Raw genomic sequence first — 21,776 nt, forward strand, 5'->3', positions numbered from 1 at the left:
GACGAATTCTTGCTATCGATCGCTTCAAAACTTCGAGATAAAACTCACCATTGACCGTTTGGCCAGGCAGAACGAATTCTTTGTGGATAATGCCCTTGGAATCGTAGAAACAAATCAACATTGTCTTTATGTTTGACTTCTCCAAGCAACTTTTTTTTCAGATGCCCCTCTTCTGGTGGTCTCCACTCAGCACTCTGGCGCTTTGTTTCGGGCTCATACTCAAAACACCACATTTCGTCACCAGTAATGATCGTTTCAAGGAAGTTTGAGTCCTTATGAGCGGTTTTAATGAGGTCCTTGCACTGTTCAATTCGATACATTTTTTGGTCGTCGGTCAACTTGTGGGGAACAAATTACGAATTCAATTTATGAAGGTCCAAACTCTCAGTCAAAATGTTGTGCACAGTTCATTTTGGAATTCCCAATTCATCTTCAATCAATCTCATGGACGATTTCGGGTCTTCTTTGATGAAATCATGCACTTTTTGGATGTTAACTTCGCTCAGTCCAGTTTTTGGACAGCCCGGCTTTTCGTTGTCCTCAAGTGTCTCACGACCACTTTGAAATTGCTTAAACCACTCGTAAACTTGAGTATGGGATAAGCATTCATCACCATATGCTTTTTGAAGCATTTGATGCGTATCAGTAAAACTTTTACCAAGTTTAACACAAAAGTCAATTGCAGCTCACTGTTTGAAACTCAATTTCTGACCGTTCGTCAAAACACGCTGTCACTCTTGGATTCTATAACTATAACTCGGCTTCTAATGAAACAAATGTCATAAACAGTTGACACGACACTAATGATGGTTGCTGCTTTCGACAACAAAAAGATACAACAGGTGATGCCACTAGTTTCTTCTGTTTTCGAAAAGTTCGGTTTCTTTTTGGACAGAGGGTGTAGTATAAATTTATTTTCTTTTATTGTTATATTGGCATTAATTCGATCTTATCAGGTTTAAGATCTTTGTGGTGATGATGAGATATTATTCTTATGATAGTTTTACAATTTATGCATTATTGTATGGTTTTCAAAATGATGTTGATATTTAACATTACTTATAGAAAGAAAGAAATTTAGAAGGCATCTGTGTTTGTTTATGAGTTATTTCACATTTTTATCTTGGAAGCGAAAAGAGATGAAACGGTCTACAAGAAACAGGTACTGTGAAAATTGAATGAATATAACTATTATAATATGATATAATATATAATTCTATTATAAATCTATTATATATAATAGAATACAATATAAAAACAAGTGTTTTATGGTATATTAGAGTAGATTTTTGTGTTTTTAGAGTATTTAATGTCTTTATAACATATTTTTATTGTGATATTTTAATATTAAATACAGCTCTAAAATGGTGCCAAAAATGCAGAAGAAACGGAAGTCTAACAAGAACAGTAGTGAACAAGAAGATTTTTGGGAACAAGGTTTTTTGTTTAGTAGGGTTGGGTTAGGTCAGAAGGTTTTTGTCCAGTAAAGATGATATTGAAAATCATTTAAGCTCCAAAATTGCTAGGTTAAAGCAGATTATTAGACAGATGACAAGAGAACTACAAAAAGTTGAGCGGCATTTAGAGGAACTCAGGGAGAATAAAAAAGTTCAGCAGCAAAATGGAAACAAAGCATGGAATCAGGTAAGTTAGTGCATAATAACAAATATCTGGTATAAAATGAAGGGTGTTATTTGACATGGTGTCTCTATCATAAAACATGCTATTGAAGAGCAGGTTTCCCAAAGGTAAAACCAAAAATATAACACAAGCAATTGAAAAACAGAAAAGCAAAGCAAAAGAGGTTGTAATTCTGGTAGGTACCAGTGATTTAACTAGCGATAAATTCAGTAAGAGAGAGGACATGAATTCAATGTCTAAGAGTGTTAGATGTATCGGGGGGGGGGGCGGGTTCAGTTAAAGATGAAACTATTCTGATTCCGGTTGGTGACAGTGATCATGCAGTACTCACTTGGGAAGTGGTAAAGTTTATGAATGTTCCATTCAGAAAAGGTTACATGCTGAACTACAAAGCAAGAAATTATGATCACCTTAGGGGTATGCTGGGTTCTGTGCCATGGTTATTGGATGAGAAGGATATCGACAGTGTTTTGGGAGTGTTTAAAAAAATACTTAAAAGATGTGATATCAGAATGTGTCCCTAGATTAAATAGAGTAGGAGTGAAGTGGAGTGTAATCTAATTAAGCAAGAAGAAATATCATATGCATAAGGGTGATGTCAGTTATGATAATTATAATTTTAGGCCATAAGAGTCACAAGCGTTGTTTGGAAAGCTAAGTCTGACTATGAAAAGAAACTGGCTCTGCAAGTTAAAGACAATCCAAAAGGATTCCATTGTTATGCTGCAAGTAAAATAAAGAATGAATTTGAAATAATAGCTACTGAATGCAGATGTATGCGGATGACTCATGCAGAGGTAATTGTTTCAGTCATGAGCAGCCACTTTGCTAAAAGCTATCAACCTGGTATATGCAACATTGAACTCACTGCTACCTCTTCACTATATGAGGAAACTCATGTGGATGAGGGGGGGGGGAAAGTACTAGAGCTGTTTCACAAACTGAATAAGAATTCTGCAATATTCTGGAACTGATGGGATATCAGCATAGATGCTAAAAGAGTATTCATCTGAACTCGCTATTTAATTTGAGTCTCAGAACAGGAAAGATTCCACACATTTGGAAAGAATGTATGGTAATCCCATTGCAAAAGGATGGTGCAAAGACCAATGTATCCAACTATCGACCAATCAGTATCTCAGGAGTGGTAGTTAAGATTTTGGAAAAGTAGGGCTCCCAGAAACTCTACTTTGCAATGAACAGCATGGGTTTACTAAAGGAAAGTCATGTTTTTGCAATTTGCTTACATTCGTAATAATTCTATCACTGAATTAGACAAGAGGAATGGATATACTATGATACTTTTGGATTTTGCTAAGGGTTTTGACAGAATATAGTATGGAAGACTGTTGCATAAATTGGAGAATATGAGATTGAATTATAAACTATTGGCATGGATAAGAGGATGTGGGGGAGGGGTGACTCTGCAATTCAAGGTAACTGGTGGTGTGCCATTAATGACATTGAGAAGCATTTGACATGCAACATACAGCTATTTGCTGATGATGCAAAGGGAATGTTTGTCATGTGAAAATTGATGTCATTTCAATGTTAATTAAATGTAAGGTCATGCACTTTGGTAGATTAGATATCCAATGTTGTATTATAGTGGTGGGATTATGCTTGAAGAAACTGATGAGGCTAGAGATCTTGGAGTTTTAGTAGACAAGAAGTTGAAGTTCAAAGGTCATATAGCAAATAAATATAAATACAACTCTGAGAATAATGGTAATTCTGAAACAAACCTTGACTTGTAAAGATAAGGAAGTCATTTTCCTATTTATAAGACCTCGATAAGACCACACTTGAACTATTGCATGCAGGTCTGGTCTCCTGGTTTCCATGGTGATTCTGATACATTGGAGAGTGTGAAAAGGAGAATGTAAAAAATAATATTGGGATTGTGGAATATTGATTATGAAGACAGGTTGAAAATTTATAGGCTGCAGTCACTAGCAAACAGGAGAAAGATGAGTGACATGAATGAGACTTACAAACTTCTAAAAGGGTTATACAGAATTGCAGTAGAAAGAATTTTTCATTTTATGGAGTGTGGGAAAAGGACTCAAGTGCATCCTTGGAAGTTGAGAATGATTGCTGTCAAGAAGGTGTTTAGGGCTACATTTTTTATCTCATAGAGTAGTGTGTGATTGGAATGGATTGCCTTTCGATATTGTGCATGCAAGTAGCGTGAATGAATTCAAAACAGGTATGACAGTTGGTATGAATAGTATGACCTCCCTCAATGAGTTCCTGATTCCCTAGAGGTCTCTCGTGATATATAACTTGTTAAAGATATGAAAATTATATTTTTTTTATCATGTCATTTGTTGTTTATATTTTCTATGTTATTCAAATTTCTAGTGGTTTGTTTCTAACTCAGCTCTCAGATCTATAAGTTAAAATTGCTTTGAAACACTGTTTAGTATACAGCTTATTTCTTTCTTGTTCCATACAAATTTTATTCAGCTGACTTCCTACCATGCCAGCTTTACTAGTTCTGTTGTCTATTTCCATATGTCTATTTCTGTTGTCTATTTTTTACTTCCCTAAAAATTGTGTCTAATTAGCTAAAATGTTTTACTTGTTCTGTTGGTTCACCATTTCACCATTCAGGATATGGTTGATGTTTACAATGTTTATGCCCATTTTCATTGTCTTTATCTTTTTGCTGATCTTCATACCAAATTTATTACAACAGTTATTCAGTTTAGTCAGGGAATCTCACAGACTTTTACTGGATTTATTCAGTACATCACCAATTTTGTAATTAGATTTAATACCAACACTGCTTCATAATGTGATCCGTATAGATAATGAATAACAGTGGAGATATGTGCACTCTTGTCGCACACCTGATTTAATATCAATCTTCTCATACCTCCTTCAGTTCTGTTGACTTACAGCTTAAATAGAAACTATTTATTGCTCAATATAATGTCCCAATTACACCTTTGAAAACATTTCCTCTTAGCACCTTATCATATGCCTTTACCAGATCTACAAAACCGAAATGCAAATCATTGTTATATTCCCTAGGTTTCTTAACAATTTGTCTTAAAGTGAAAATCTGATTCTGACAACTTCTTTCGACCTGATTCCTGCTTGTTCTTCACCAGGATTCCCTTTCAGAAATTTTCTTAGCCATTTCTCAAGTATACTTGCATAAATCTTATCATCAGGGAAATATTTCTGTAATTTTCACATTCAGTTTTATTTCTCTTTTTGTAGATGGATAGAATGAGAGCTCTGCTCCAGTCATCTGGAATTGACCTTCTAAGTAGGCCTTCTGAATTATGCAATGCACCAACTGTAAAACTTTTATACCTGGATATATGAGCATTTCTGTTCAGATTTCATCGACTCCAGCTACCTTTCCACATTTCAGGTTTTGATGACTTTGTCTAGTTTTCAAGTATGGATACTGTTACGTCGTTGTTTCCTTATATATTTTTACCTCTATTGTTCTCCTTGTGTCTACTGAGATCTGGCTTCTTAACTGACTTTCTGGGGCTGTTTCTCTCTTCGAGCTGTGACGAAATTTATTTGTTAATGCTGCGCCAGTCAGAACTCTAGGATAGAAATTCCTATCCGAAGAAACTTTCTCAGAATTTAAGTAACACCTTATATAGATTAAGTAGCTAGGTAGATTGAGTTCTCAGTATACAGTCATGGCCTTGACAAATCTTAAATTCCCCTTTTTCCTCTAAACATAGGTTCGATATTTTCATGAGTGGTAAAATTCAATCTCTTACTCAGACAAACTCAGGTATACATGGGAAAAACACATTTATTATTTATCTAAGAACATTACAATTTAAATAACACGTATAATCAAGCAAATTAAGATTAATACTAAAATACAAGTAAAGCAGGGTAATAATAATCAAACAGACAGACTATTCAAACACACTCATAAGAATCTTATGTTCATCTATAATACAAACATGGATGTCGGTATTAAACTAGATTACTGCTACTAACGACCTATACACATTAAACTTGGTCTAGACAACTATGAACGTAGACTACCAGTCCAATTCGATTAACATAACACAGAAAACTCTCTCATAATCTCTCTCTCTCTTCTTTTCTAAACTCTGTCCATTTTACACCTTCATCACTAATAGATAACACATAAAAAAGGAAGATTTGTACATTACCACCTTGTTAGATGATCTCTCAAGCCTTCCGTCTGTTCTTTGTTATAGATTGCCCTCTGTACGATGGATTTCTGCCACGTGGGAGTCACATGCTCGTCCCGAATTCGCGACTTGTTTCTTCTGGGCTTACGAACTTTTCGTGTTGCTGTTTCTAACATTATCTTCAAAGGAATCCTTTGCTGCTTTCTCATCAGTTAGAACCACACCAATGGTCTAAAACTCGAACACTGCCGTCATCTCGTGCTATACTTTCTTCGACTTGCGTCACTCAGCAAACGGAAAACAAGCTGCCGCTTTGTCATCTTCACATGTCTTGTCAGGTATCAGGCATGCTGATCCACTCGGGAACTTCGAGCAGGAGACCCACGGGGAGGGCACACGCAACTGAGGAACACCACAGGAACCAGGAGAAAAATGTAAAAGGAAGTTAAAAAAGAAGTTCCCTCTCAACGATGTGAATCCGTTTTAAACCCCATTCCTCTTTCCACACTTCAAATGTCTACAACGCTCTCCCATTTGCTGTCACCGAGTGACGTCACCTCCTTGCTGTATGCGCATCGCTTTTTTCGGGGGACACAAATTTCTTGCACTTTCCATGAATGCCTACTCATTGCTCGTTACGTTATCTTTGGTGGTCAAACTGCAACCTTTGAACTATCATTTGGACGATGATACATTATACATGTCATATTTTAACATTGATGTTTTTGACAAATTAAGATTCCATCTATTTTAGACAATAACCTTAAACATAGTACAATTTAATATTTATTTCCTTCTTCGATTTCATTTTAATTTAAGATTCAACCTCTTCTTTTATATTTTAATTCCTTTTTAAGCAAAGTTTATATCTGCATCTTCACATATTTTGTCTGCTTTTGCCAAGAGTACAAGTGTGCGTTTGCTTGATATTGTTCTTCTTGTTAAATCTTGAATGGAGCAGTTCTATTCTTAATAGAGCTATCGTTCAAGATCTAACAAAGGCCTCTTCCTTTTTCTAAAAATTTTCCCTAAAAAATTTTTCCAACTTCTGGTTTTCCCTCTCCTCTCTGGAGATGACTCTTCCATCTTGTGTTTCCTTAAGTGAGTGATTAATCAGTTAACACGATTTTTTTACGTTATGTGAAATTTTGTGTTATGCAAAATTTTTTGTCACCAATTTGCAGTGAGCGGAAAAGCCAGTAGTCATAAGAGACATGAAATTAGTGTTAGTAATACAATGATTTTGCGAGACCTGGAATACAGCGAGTCTACAGTTTGGACTATAATAAATAAGAGCAAAGAATACAAAGAACAAGGAAAAGTTGCTACTGCTTCTTTAAGCATGCAGATCACCCGAAATAGAAGCCATTAATGATCGAGATGGAGCGTCTTCTATCACTCTGTATTGAGGATTATAACCAAAAAATAATACCTCTTAGTACAGGGAATATTCAGGCAAAAGCTCTCAATATTTTACCTGATTGAAAGAGACCAAATTTCAAGAGGAATGTGAAAGCTTTACTGCGAGTTTAGGATGGTTTGACCAGTTTTAAAAATTGAACTGGACTGCATAACGTAAGAATAACTGAGGAATCTACTAGTGCTGATAAAGATTCTGCAGCGAATTTTCATAAAAAATTGCAAAGGATAATTCAGGAGGGTGATTATGATGATTGGCAATATTCAACAATTAATGAAATTGGTCTCTTTTGGATGCGTATGCCAACAAAAACTTTCCTAGCTAAAACTGAAGTATCTCAACCAGGATACAAAGTATCTGAAGATCATCTTACACTTTTATTAGGAGGTAATGCAGAAGGCGACTTTAAACTCAAGCCTATATTAGTTTATTTTGTGCAGAATTTAAGATTTAACATTTTGAAGACATCAGCGCAATTGGAAAATAACTTGGATTTAATGAAGTGGATAATGAAGATGTGATTCCCATTCAGAAGAGTTAAGTGAGAATGATTTCCTTCAACTAGAAGAACAGGGTGCATATGAAGATAAGGCATGTGAACAAGAAGTGAATGTTACTATTAAGAAGTTAACTGCAAAAGAACTTGGGCTAGCTTTCTGAGCATGCTAAGAAAATTTTGTTTGATGCTGATCCTGATATGGAACGAAGCTTCACCGTCTGCCAAAATCTTGATAAAGCGATCGCCAGCTATTGCAAATTGCATGACAAGATGAAAACGTTGAGCACTATTCAAACTTCATTTAATTTTTTTTTTGTAAAAAGGTAGCTCAATCAAATGTTTAGACATTAAATAAAAATTTATGCAACTGATTTTTATTAACTTTGATGATTTTAACCTCTAATATAACTTATACTGTATTTTTTCCCCCAAATTTATGCTAACTGATGGATGAATTATAATTATTCCTGTTGTTTATTGCATTCACTTAATGCAATTTCACTTAATGTGCATTAATTGATGGATTAATTAATCGCATTAAGCTAGGTTTTCCTGTATTTTTAACCTGTTGGTGTATTTTCTATTATCAGGCCTTTATTCATTCTGAATAGAATTCGATATTAAGCATGTATTTTGGCTTAAATACTGGTTGAAACTAATTGTGTGTGTGTGTGTGTGTGTGTGTGTGTGTGTGTGTGTGTGTGTGTGTGTGTGTGTGTGTGTGTGTGTGTGTCACTGGTTAATGAAATGCAGATAGCACTATGAATGAATTGAACAAAGGTTTAATGATTTAATGTTTAATTCTTTTCTCTGTTACCATGAATATGTTCAGGAAGTTCAGGAATACAGTATAGGAATTGTAATGTGCATACAAGTAATACAAGAGTAAACAAAAATGATTATACTCTAAACCTAAAGTTTTGTATGAGCAGCGTCCTCTATGTGCACTGGTAGTCAAACTTACTTTTTGGACAGGATGTCTAAGAGAAGATTTATGGTTTCTCCTTTTTTTTAGGGTTTAACACAACCATGGTTATTTATTGAGTGTGGGTTGGTTTTTAAGATCTGCTGCTGATTCTAAACAACTGCTTCTCCTGTTGTACTTACTTCAGTGAAGCATAGTAATCTTTTTCCATTTGACTCTATGTGGAGTATCCAAAAAAAGCAAATAACACTGGTCTAACTTTCTAGACACTTCACCTTTATACAGGAAAACCTACTCTCATAGGCTGATACATTTATTTATACTCTTCGTTATCTTCCCTTCTCCACTAATATGGTATTATAGTAACTCTTGTTAACAAACCTATCAGTTCCAGTCAGCCTTCTCTCACATTTGAACTTCACCATTCATATTTGCCACACCTTCTTATGTAATGAAGGTGTGGCAAATATGATATTTCTAATAGAATTAACAAAATGCTTGTTCCTTCTACCATTCAACAGCCTCCAACATACAGAATATAGCAGTGCTGTTAGCTTTCCTTATGAGGCACTACAGAAAGTTGGTTATCCTTCTCTTCTTCCCTAAAGACTATCTCTCTCTCTCTCTCTCTCTCTCCACTCTTAGTTCCAGGTGTATATAATTACTCGTACTTGCACATTGCTTATTGTGAATAGACAGGAAGATCTGCCAATGTCTATCTTGAAGAACACAAGAATTACATTTGCCACCACAGTTATTGTCATTCAGATCTGGCAGAACCTTGGATGCCTTACATAGAGCAAAAAGGAAAAAAAAAAAACTATGTTTCACAACTGGAAATACAAACAGAAGAGATTTAATAAAATCAGCAGTGAATCTTAAGAACTAAACCAAACCAGCTTCAATAAATATAGTGTGTGAAACTCCTCATAGTAAATCACATCCACTTGCAATTTTTATATTGCATCCTTGAATATGTCTCTGTAACAGAGATAAAATATTTGTATCATTAAAGTTTCATATAATTCATTCCCAGTGCTGTTTTCATTCCATTAAACCAAAACTTCAAGGACTAGATATCGTATCAGATAGGTAACATTAATTGTAAAAAGAAAGATGCTATGTTAAATAGAGATTTTGTTATAAACTACGTCATTGATGTGTGGGTTATAACTTCAAGTTTTTTGAGAGCAAAAATTAAAAATATAGCACATGCAGTTGAAAAACAGACAAGCAAAGCAAAGGCAATCATAATTCTAGTAGGCACAAATGACTGAACTAGCAATGTTCAGTATGAGAGAGGATTATGAAAGGGTTGTTGGAAGAAGTGAGAACGAAAAGTGAGAAAGTGAACATCGCAAGTACATTACCTAGATCTGATAGAAAAGAATTAAGAAGTTGGCAAGCGATTTGATGCATACGCTATGGAAGGAATTGATACAAGTTTTTGGATGTGTAAATGTGTTCAAGAGAAGAATGGATTTGTAGAAGAGGGACAATCTACACTTGAATGTGTTGTGTATTAGGAGTCTTTAAAAACTATTAACTTGTATGAAACCTAATACAGAGAATCAGGAAAACTAAATTATCATGGGAGGAATGGTGAGAATCTGTGTGTATGAGCGACAGTGTTATGTATTTGTGTTAATGCTGGGAATGGGCATTAACACAAATATATATAATAGAAATGATTATGAAGAGAAAAAAAAAATTGTGTTTAACTGATTCACACCTATCACATATGAACAAGGATGTCAGCATAAGTAAGGCATTAGATAAGAACAGAGATCTGTAAGTTGTCCAACTGTGTCACACAGACTACAGAGAAGAGAATACAAAAAAGCATGCAGGTAACTTATGTCTGTACATGAATGCTAGGAGTATCACAAATGAAGGGGGATAGTGATTGTTGCCTTGGTTGATACATTAGGACTTCAGATTATAGGCATTAGTGAGATCTGGCTGTCAGAAGTAGATATACTAATTAGTATTGAGTGTGAAGGTTTCAGTTTTTGTAGGAAAGATAGACAGGATTGGAGAGGAGGGTTGTGCTGCTAATTATGTTGGATGACTTGAATCTAGTTAGAGTTGAGACTTATCATTGTAATACTAGTACAGTTTTTCCTTTGGCAGTGTGAAGTGGATATCAAATACATAATGGGTTTTGTTACACACCTAGTAGATCAGTTGCTAGTGACAAAGAAATGCATCACCAAATAAAGATGTGTGTGAAGTGAGTAATCATAATGGGGGACTTTAATTATCCAAACATTGATTAGGTAGCCCTAAAATCTCACGAGAAGAATGAAACCGAATTTATTGAGCTGTTGCGACACAACTTCCTCAAGCAGCATGTTATAGAAGGAACTCAATTCTTGTAGATAAGCTTATACGTTGGTGATAACTGTTAATTTTCAGGAAAGAACAACGTATATTATTATATTAACTAAATAACTTTAATTAATACTTCCAATATTTCGGTAATGTTACATTACCATCTTCAGGGAACATAAAAATTAATGAAATGTGCACGCAGGCACTAACACTGAGCAAAAATGGCTGAAGAAAACAACTGAAGTCAGTCCTAGAGTCCTAAAGGGTGCCACTGTTAATATTTAATGAATTTATTTATCCTGTAGGCGACTGCGCCATTGTTAATATTTAATGAATTATCCTATAATATGTGCCATTGTTAATATTTAATGATTTATCCTATATAGGCTGCGCCATTAGTTATTTATAATGTGTATTATAAATAATATTTCATTTACTAACAATTATTTTTATTATTGACTCCGAGTGTCCCTATATGTTATTATATTTGCACAAAGAGTTCACTCCAATTGGTGCAATGACTTTAACTCACTCTTTCAGAATCCAACTAATCATTGACTCAATACCAAGTACAAAATAAACACATTTAATAAAACTTAAAACAACATATATACACTTCTAGTAAAAATACATAACTACAACTACAGATTAAATGGATCCAAGGCCTTATTTAAAAAATACAAACTTACTCTTAAGACAAAACACTTTTTCCTTCACAATCACAAAAAAAAATGTTCATAGTCTTATTCTCTTCCTGTTAAGGCTCTATCCAGAAGTTACAAGGTTCTGTACTTCATTTTTTAGGATCCCTTTAAAATTCCTTTTTACTGCCTCACACAAAACAAAATCAAGTTCCTTCCTACTTGAATATATCTTGGCCAGTTTATAAAAACTTAGTTTCAAGATTTCCCTTTTCTTTACTTATTCCTTCTTGAAACATATTATTTCCACTATTCCTTTTTCGGAATACAATATGAAATTCCCTTTTGACTGCCGCACACAAAAAATCAAGTTCCTCCCAACTTGAATATTCCTCGGCCAGTGTTCTAAAAAACTTTCCGAACGCTCTCTTGTTTACCACTGTAACTTGGATACGCAACGCTTTCTTGTCAGCTGTCAATCAAACATAAAGTTCACTCCGGGAGCATGCGCACTTCAACAACGTCAGAAACTACGCATTGTAATAATATGGCTGACTCGCTGTATCCACCAGCGCTGAAGAAAGTCTTTCACAAACACAAAATTCAACATTAAAAAATACAACAAACTTTCTTATAAATAATACAAATAATCAATTAAGTAAGTACTTCAATATTTTTACTTTTTTTTTTACATATTACTTCTAACATAATATTTTCATAACGAGCACATCACAAGTGCAGACACTGCGTGTATGAAAACAAAAACTAACAAGCAATATTAATACGTAAAAATATTCAGAATTTATAATATGATTATTTTTACATCAGTTTCATTTTTCTGTAAAAAAAATTTTTTTTATATTTAACCTACATCTAAACAAAATTTTAATATTTATTTCTAGATCGTTATATTTTAAGTTCTAATCTAATTATCTAATCATTATGTATATCTTCTGAATCACTAGTTTCAGAATCATCTGACACTAGAGATAATTCTGAACTTTCTTCTTCCAAATTAGTATACTTAAAAATTTCATTTTTATACCTTTCAAACACTTCACTTAAACTACTTGAATGATGTCCTAAATCTATAGAATCATCACTATCAGAATCAGTTTCTACAGGCTTTTGAGATTCTAAAAGTTTCTGGGATTCCTTATCCTTACTAACTAAATTTGAGGTATCTTTAACTTCCCTTTTCTTATTTAATCCTATATTTATCAACCTATGAAATTCAGCTATACTTTCATCAATATTAGAATCAATTTGATTATCATTATTCCTACATTGTACATCATCTGAAATGTGTGTCTTAGGATTTCTAAAATTTCTTGTATTTTGGTTCATTTTACCAAAATTTAATTTTTTCTTTCGCTGCATATTTGAATTATGAATATTAGATCTATTCCCTTTTCTATCATTTAACTTTGAATAAGATTCACAATTAGTATTAGGAAAACTACATTCATCCTTCAATATTTTATTCATATTATCACCTAAAGTAACTAAAATTTTATTTCCCAAAAAGTACCTTTTTAATCTATCAGAATGTACATTTAAAATTTTACTAGGATTATTGACATCTTGAATTCTAAAATTCACAGGAGAAAAATTGTCTAAAATTCTAAATGGACCTAAGGCTTTCTTTCCTAATTTCCCAACTCTTTTAATACTAGATTTATCATCTAACAATACCAAATCACCTGGTACAAAAGATTTATATTTTCTAAAGCGATTTATATATTGTCTAGTTTTCTGAGCACTTAATTTACTTATCTCACCTACTAGTCTATGAGTAGTGGAAAACTTATCTATTACTAATTCTAAATATTCATTTATATCACTGTATCCTGTATTTGGAATAACTGAAACAAGTTCATTAGGAAAAACTGGATCAAAACCATATAATGCAAAAGATGGTTTTTCCTTGATAGCAGAATGAAAAGCAGACCTACATGCAAATAATGTTTGAGAGATATGTGTATCCCAATCATTTATTTTGGTGTTTGCCAACTTTGAAAGTATTTGCTTTATGTTTCTATTTAGTCTTTCACACATACCATTACATTGCGGATGATAAGGTGTTGTAAAAATCTTCTTAACATTAAGCAATTTACATAACTGTAATAATAGTTCAGATGTGAAATTTGCTCCTTGATCTGAAAGTAAGGTCTGAGGAGTTCCATATCTACAAACTATCATATTCAAAAACTTTCTTGCAATAGTTTTTTGCAGATTGGTCTTTCATTGATACTGCTTCAGGAAATCTAGTTAGCATATCTATGATTACTAGAATATACCTATTTCCTTTTTTAGTAATTGGTAGAGGACCTACTACATCAATAGCAACAGCTTGAAATGGTCTAGTTGGAATTGGAAATGGTTGTAAAGGAGCTTTTCCTCTAAAAGGGGATCTTATTTGGCACTTATGGCATGACTTGACATACGTGAGTATATCACTCTTCATACCTTTCCAGATGTAACGATCCTTTATTCTTTCCAAAGTTCTAGAAAACCCTTGGTGTCCTGCTAAGTCAGAATCATGGAAAGTATACATAATCCAAGGAATCATTTCAGTTGGTGCCAATATTTTCACCTTCAACTTTCCATCTTCCATTTGTCTAGATAAGAGTAACCCATCTTTATCTAAATACAAGTTATCCAGATTCAAAAATGTATCTAGTTGAGTTTCCTCTTTCAATACTGCTTCATAAATAGTTTTTAGTATGAGATCATCCTTCTGAGCTTGGATAATCTTATCCTTTTCCCAAATTTGTATACTAGGATCCTTATTCTTTAGAGTTTCAATATTAAATACTTGATCACTATCACTAGTATCTAGAAAAACTTCAGGAGACTGCTCTAATTTTCCACTGTCACCTGATTTCCTATCCAAACGGCATTCTATTCCACACAATGATACTGTATTTTCAACAAAATTACACACAAACCCATGACGTTTCAGAAAATCAATTCCAAATATTATTTGTACATTTGGATTTGAAGATTCTGGAAGAACAATTAATGAATGAGAAACTTTCAATGGAAAACAAGGAATTGAAATAAAGACATTGATTTGCTTATAAGCTGAAATTTCAGATTCAAATATTCCTTTTAACTTAATTGGATTGCTTAAAACTGAAATATCATTTGGAATTAGAGATTTAATTTTGTTAAATAAGCTATAAGAAATGAGTGAAATGTGTGCACCTGTGTCAAGTAAGATTTCACAAGGTACATCTTCAATAAATCCTTGTAATACTGTTAAAGGATTACTTTCATTAGCATAAGGAGCTAATGCTACATCAAACTTTCTTTTATGGTTATAGCTGTCTTTGGCTTTACCCATGTTTAGTGAATAGTTTGACATTTCTGTCCTTGCCAGTATAATATTGGAATAATAACTAATTCCAGATTTACTTTTATTCTCTGATTTCTTATTTTGAAAACAAGATCTATCTCTAACATAACAATCTTTAGCAAAATGACCCTGTTTATTGCATCTAAAACATTTTGGAATGTATCTCCTATGAGATGCTTTATTCCTGTTAATGCTATCAGATTTACAAGAAAAAGATTGATTATCTGTAAGATTTTTGGATAATGTTAAATCCGACATCATCTTAAATAGAAGTTCCTGTCCTTGTACTATGGGTCTCTGTTGTCTTTCTATTTCTTCACTCAGAAATGTTTTCAGTTCCTCATATTTTTCCAAATCATGTAATTTTACCCTGGAATCAGATTCTGGAATATCTTTAGTAAAATTCACAGAAGTTTCCTTAGACTTTTTCTTTTTATTTTCAGTTTTACCCTTTTGAAGCTTTTCTTCTCTCATTTTATCAGTACCCACAATGCTAGAAGAATGAGTTTGATTATGCTGAAAACAATTTACTTGCTTATTGCTTGAGGAATGAAAAATATCTCTTAATCTTTCTTCCTTTTCTTTAACAAGCTCAAAACATTGTTCAAGGTTTTTAACTTTTTTCTTATACGCTGTTTCTTTTAAATTATCGTTGAGGCCAAGCCTAAATTGATTAAAGAGCAACCATTCTAAAGAGTTTCTCTTCAGATGAAATATTAAATCCATGAGCAATGGTCCACAATCTATGATAATATTCAGAAACAGATTCCTTATTACCTTGGATACACTGTTGAATCTTCCAAATGTTAGGCCCTAATTCTCTTACATTTGAAAATTCTGATATTAGCAAACTTTTAAAGGTTGCATAATTGTCAGTATCTCGTAGTAAAGGAGATGTATTTAAAAATGTTTTGGCTTTTCCCAACAATTTATTACGAAGTATAATTAACAAGTGAAAATCTGACCAATTTCCTAAATCTTTAATTTTTTCTGCATACCTAAAAAATGTTTCTATGCTTTCACTACTATCACCTGAGAAAGAAGGTATTACTAAGGTTGGATTTATTAACCTAAAAAATTCTTCATCATTAACCGAAGGAACTTTACTACTAATATTACTATTTTCTGTAGTCATTTTTTTTTTTTTTATTTGAGTCAAGATTTGCCTTTTGGATTCTAAAATAGTTTAGTCATAACCAATTATCCTGTAGTCGACTGCGCCATTGTTAATATTTAATGAATTTATTTATCCTGTAGGCGACTGCGCCATTGTTAATATTTAATGAATTATCCTATAATATGTGCCATTGTTAATATTTAATGATTTATCCTATATAGGCTGCGCCATTAGTTATTTATAATGTGTATTATAAATAATATTTCATTTACTAACAATTATTTTTATTATTGACTCCGAGTGTCCCTATATGTTATTATATTTGCACAAAGAGTTCACTCCAATTGGTGCAATGACTTTAACTCACTCTTTCAGAATCCAACTAATCATTGACTCAATACCAAGTACAAAATAAACACATTTAATAAAACTTAAAACAACATATATACACTTCTAGTAAAAATACATAACTACAACTACAGATTAAATGGATCCAAGGCCTTATTTAAAAAATACAAACTTACTCTTAAGACAAAACACTTTTTCCTTCACAATCACAAAAAAAAATGTTCATAGTCTTATTCTCTTCCTGTTAAGGCTCTATCCAGAAGTTACAAGGTTCTGTACTTCATTTTTTAGGATCCCTTTAAAATTCCTTTTTACTGCCTCACACAAAACAAAATCAAGTTCCTTCCTACTTGAATATATCTTGGCCAGTTTATAAAAACTTAGTTTCAAGATTTCCCTTTTCTTTACTTATTCCTTCTTGAAACATATTATTTCCACTATTCCTTTTTCGGAATACAATATGAAATTCCCTTTTGACTGCCGCACACAAAAAATCAAGTTCCTCCCAACTTGAATATTCCTCGGCCAGTGTTCTAAAAAACTTTCCGAACGCTCTCTTGTTTACCACTGTAACTTGGATACGCAACGCTTTCTTGTCAGCTGTCAATCAAACATCAAGTTCACTCCGGGAGCATGCACACTTCAATAACGTCAGAAACTACGCATTGTAATAATATGGCTGACTCGCTGTATCCACCAGCGCTGAAGAAAGTCTTTCACAAACACAAAATTCAACATTAAAAAATACAACAAACTTTCTTATAAATAATACAAATAATCAATTAAGTAAGTACTTCAATATTTTTACTTTTTTTTTTACATATTACTTCTAACATAATATTTTCATAACGAGCACATCACAAGTGCAGACACTGCGTGTATGAAAACAAAAACTAACAAGCAATATTAATACGTAAAAATATTCAGAATTTATAATATGATTATTTTTACACCACCTAGTGGGCCAAATTGGGTATTAATCTTGGCTCTTTGGGCTGATGTTCTAAGAATGCAAGCCTCCCATATTTGGGTTAGTCTCATGCATCCAAATTTATTGAGGTTTGGGGAGTTTTTTAAGGCTGAGACTGATTTTTAGAATAATCTCTCATATTTAAACTTGCTGCGGTGTAGTAAGGAAGATTTCTTCCAACGTATTTTATGGCAGGTGTCCAAGGCATGGTCAACAAGTCCTGAGTAGCTATAACGGTGGAAGCAGATATAATTCTTATGTTCAGATATTCTGATATTAGCAGTCCTGCCTGTTTGGCCATAGTAAGACAGACTCCCCAAACCTCAATAAATTTGGATGCATGAGACTATCCCAAATATGGGAGGCTTGCATTCTTAGAACATCAGCCCAAATAGCCAAGATTAATACCCAGTTTGGTCCACTAGGTGGGACTCTAGGACTGACTTCAGTTGTTTCTTCAACTATTTTTGCTCAGTGTTAATGCCTGCGTGCACATTTCATTAATTTTTATGGTCCCTGAGGATGGTAATGTAACATAACCGAAATATTGGAAGTATTAATTAAAGTTATTTGGTTAATATAATAATGTACTTTGTTCTTTCCTTAAAATTAACAGTTAAGGAACTCAATGTCGAAGAGTGTTGGATATGATTATAGTGTCGGGGGGGGGGTTCAATTAGAGATGTAACTATTCTGCCTCCAACTGGTGACAGTGATCATGCCATACTGATTGGGAAATGGCTAAATTCACGAATGTTCCATTCAGAAAAGGTTACATGCTGAACTACAAAGCAGGAAATTATGACCAAATGAGGAGTATGCTGCATTTTGCACCATGGTATCAGTTGTTGGATGGGAAGAATATTGACATTGCATGGGAAGTGTTTAAAAAATACTTAAATGCTGCAATATTGGAATGTGTCCCTAGAGTTCGAAGAATAAATAGAGTAGGAATGAAATGGGTCTGCATTCTTAATCTTATTAAGCAAGAGATACATAAGAAAAAGATTATGTGGAGGGAATAATATATGCATAAGAATGATGCCAGTTATGAAAATTATAACGAACAGGCCAGAAGAGTCACAACTATCATCATGTTGCAAGTAAAAGAAAGAATGAATATGAAAGAATAACTCTACTGAATGCACATAATGTGCAGGTGATTGATGCAGGAGAGATTGTTCACCTTATGAGTGCCCATTTTGCTAAAAGCCATCAATATGGCGTTTGCAACATTGAGCTCACTCCTCTTCACTCAATGAAGAAACTCAAGTGCATGAGGAGGAGGAGGTGGTACTACAGCTGTTTCATAATATGAATAAGATTTGTTAATGGGGACTAATGGGATATCAGCACAGATGCTAAAGGGAGTTTTTAGCTGATAATGGCTATTCCTTTGACCAGATTATATAATTTGAGTCTTAGAACAGGGAATATTCCACAGGAGTGGAAAGAATGCATGGATATCTCATTGCCTGAGGGTGGTGCAAAGACTGATATATCCAACTATTGACCTGTCAGTATCTTTGGAGTGGTGTTGAAGATTTTGAAAAAGTTGGTCAGGGCTCACATTCATAAATGGATTTATAGAGAATCTCTACTTTGCAATGAACAGCATGGGCTTACTAAGGAAAGGTCATGTTTGAGCAACTTGTTCACATTCTATAATGATGTTACCGTTAAGTTAGACAAGGGGAATGGATACCCCATGATGCTTTTGAAATTTGCTAAGGCCTTTGACAGAATATAGCATGGAAAACTTGCATTAAATTGGAGAATATGGGATTGGATTATAAAATATTGGCATGGATTCTTAAGATATGAAAAAAGTGGTTTATGGGTTATGTGAGTGTGCAATGCAACATTTAAGCTAACCAGTGAAGTTTCCACAGAGATCATTCCTTCAGTCCATATGTTAATGACATTGGGATGGATTTGACATAGACATACAGCTATTTGCTGATGATGCAAAGATAGGCAGGGTATTCAGGAGGTCTATGATGATATGCAGTACTTTCAGAATGATTTGAATAGGCTAGAAATGATGCTGGGCATGTGAAAATGGCTATCATTTCAGTGTTGATAAATGTAAAGTCATGTACTCTGGTGTGATGAGATATCCAGTGCCATATTATATTGGTGGGCTGATGCAACAAAAAACTGATCAGGCTAGGGATCTTGAGTTTTAGTAGATGGAAAGTTCAAAGGCCTTATAGCAAAGATTGCATATACAACTCAAAGGATAATTGCAGTGCTGAGACACTCCTTGACATGTAAAGATAAAGAAGTCATTTTGCCTCTTTACAAGGCCTTTATAAGACATCACATGGACTATTGTACATGGGTCTAGTCTAGTCTCTCCTGGTTTCTGTGGTTATTCTCTATCATTCTCTCGATTTTTCTCTTATAGAGTTATTCGTAATTGAACTGGATTGCCACTGGATGTTGTGTTTGCAAGTGGTGTGAATGAATTTAAGAACAGATATGACAGCTGGATTTGGTAGTATGTGGCCTTCTTCAATGAGTCTATCTGACTCCTTGGAGGTCTCTTAATAATAATAATAATATGAGTTACCTATCTTTATTATAACTTGCTCATTTCTTTGCAGGTAGGCACAACTGTTTTCTGAAAATGTAATGACTAGACAAACAGCTTTTGTGGTGATAGTGATTTCTTTTATCTGATTCAGCTTGATCTTTCATCAGACAGTTTTATTATTCTATTCAACAGAATAGTTTTTTTATTATTTTTTTTTCATTTCTGTTTTTGTTTGTGAAAAAAAAAAACTTCTTTGCTATTCAGTGTTATTAAATTATATGAAGCTGGCATTAGTAAGTTGAAGATAGTAGTTTTAAGGACTGCAATAAGATAAGGTAAAATATATATTCATTAAGTGATATGATAGAAGTCTATAAACTTCTGAATAGGTGTTACGATATGGTGAAAGTTTTTTTACTTGGTTATACTATAAATTAAACATGCCAGGAAATTATATTCTTGGTTCAATTCTTTCACAAAGTTTGCACGTGAAGTCACTTCACAACTGGGCTACTTGTATATAGAGGCTAATGACTTCATATCAGTTGCCTTAGTATCCCATAATGCAACATACATATCCTTGCAGACATGCATAATGCTGTGCACTATGGGAAGGGCTGCTACCCAGACTGGTTTTGACCTTCACGGGGGTCTCATCAGTGGCAACCATACCCAGAAGTGATATCAAGGTTAAAGTAGTGCAGAAGTCATATTTCCATATATAAGTAGCCATAAAATCCAAAAGTAGCCAGAAGTTTGTGCATGAAGTCACAAACAAAATTTGTGACTTACACTTGGATAAAGGATGAAACTAAAAATATAATTTCTTGGCATCTTTAATTTATAGTATATAAACAAGTGAAAAAGCTTTCAACATCTATCTCTAATCCAGAGTATTAGAGATGTCTCTAATATTAGAGGGTATAAGTTGTGACACCTTTTGGCTACTTGTGTATGGAAATATGATTTTTGCATTACTTCAACCTTGGTATCACTTCTGGGTCTGGCTTCCACTCACAAGACCTCAATAAAGGTCGAAACTGGTCTGGGTACTTGCTCTTCCCATAGTGCATACATTATGTCTGCAAGGATATGTGCATAGCATTATGGGATACCCAGGTAATTGATGTGAAGCCATTTGCCTCTATATACAAGTAGCCCAGTTGTGAAGTGACTTCATACACAAACTTTGTTTGCTTACACTTGGATGAAGGATGAAACCAAGAATCTAATTTCTTGGCATTTTTAATTTATTGTTGCAATATATTGTCTGATGAAATTTTTTGCTAAATGACAACTGGGTAGATAACATGGTGGATTCCATTGAAATAAAGTTGTTCGTGATTAAGAAACAGTTAACAGCTTGATTTTACTTTCACAGAGCAGTGCATGAGTGGAATAGTTTGCTTGTTGATGTAGTGAGTGCATCTAGTATGAATGAGTTTAAAGGAGGGTATGACAGCTGCTGTGGGTGATGGGTAGCTTCCCTCATTGAGTCCTTGACTCCCCGGAAGTCTCAGATAATAATAAATTTTTAAAAATTTATTCATATGGTGTTCCCCTTTTCCTCATCCGCCTCTTTGGACTGATTGAGCCCTCTTAATGAGGGTTTATGTATTTATGACTAAATCTGTGTGTGTGTGCGCGTGTGTTCATGGGTCGGTTTGCCTGTTCTGAGGGATGAAAAACCCAAGTTTCGAGGTGAAAAATCTCTCTACCTCCATATGAGACCAGCTAACTCAACTTTAGTTGACAGAGACCAGATAACATGGACGGGAATCAGAACCAAGTCTTTCCAACCAAATGGCTTCATCTATATTGACTGAGCTATGGAGG

The 21,776-nt window shown here is 33.9% G+C and overlaps 1 protein-coding gene across 3 annotated transcripts in view; it reads left to right on the forward strand.

Moving 5' to 3' along the window:
- LOC150105360 (transducin beta-like protein 3) overlaps positions 1 to 21,776 on the forward strand; it is a 324,945-nt gene that overhangs the window by 36,828 nt on the left and 266,341 nt on the right. For all 3 annotated transcript variants that reach the window (XR_016548482.1, XM_090394739.1, XM_090394738.1), the window contains exon 2: positions 1,066 to 1,162. Coding sequence is in view for 1 of the 3 variants with exons in the window: in XM_090394738.1 (XP_090250864.1) it covers positions 1,101 to 1,162 (62 nt within the window). In the remaining 2 variants the exon portion in view is untranslated. The remainder of the gene's footprint in view (positions 1 to 1,065; positions 1,163 to 21,776) is intronic.

This window comes from Typopeltis vanoorti, chromosome 6 (genome assembly GCF_054136105.1).
Source record: "Typopeltis vanoorti isolate ZY-2024b chromosome 6, IOZ_Tvanoo_1.0, whole genome shotgun sequence".
Taxonomy (NCBI): domain Eukaryota; kingdom Metazoa; phylum Arthropoda; class Arachnida; order Uropygi; family Thelyphonidae; genus Typopeltis; species Typopeltis vanoorti.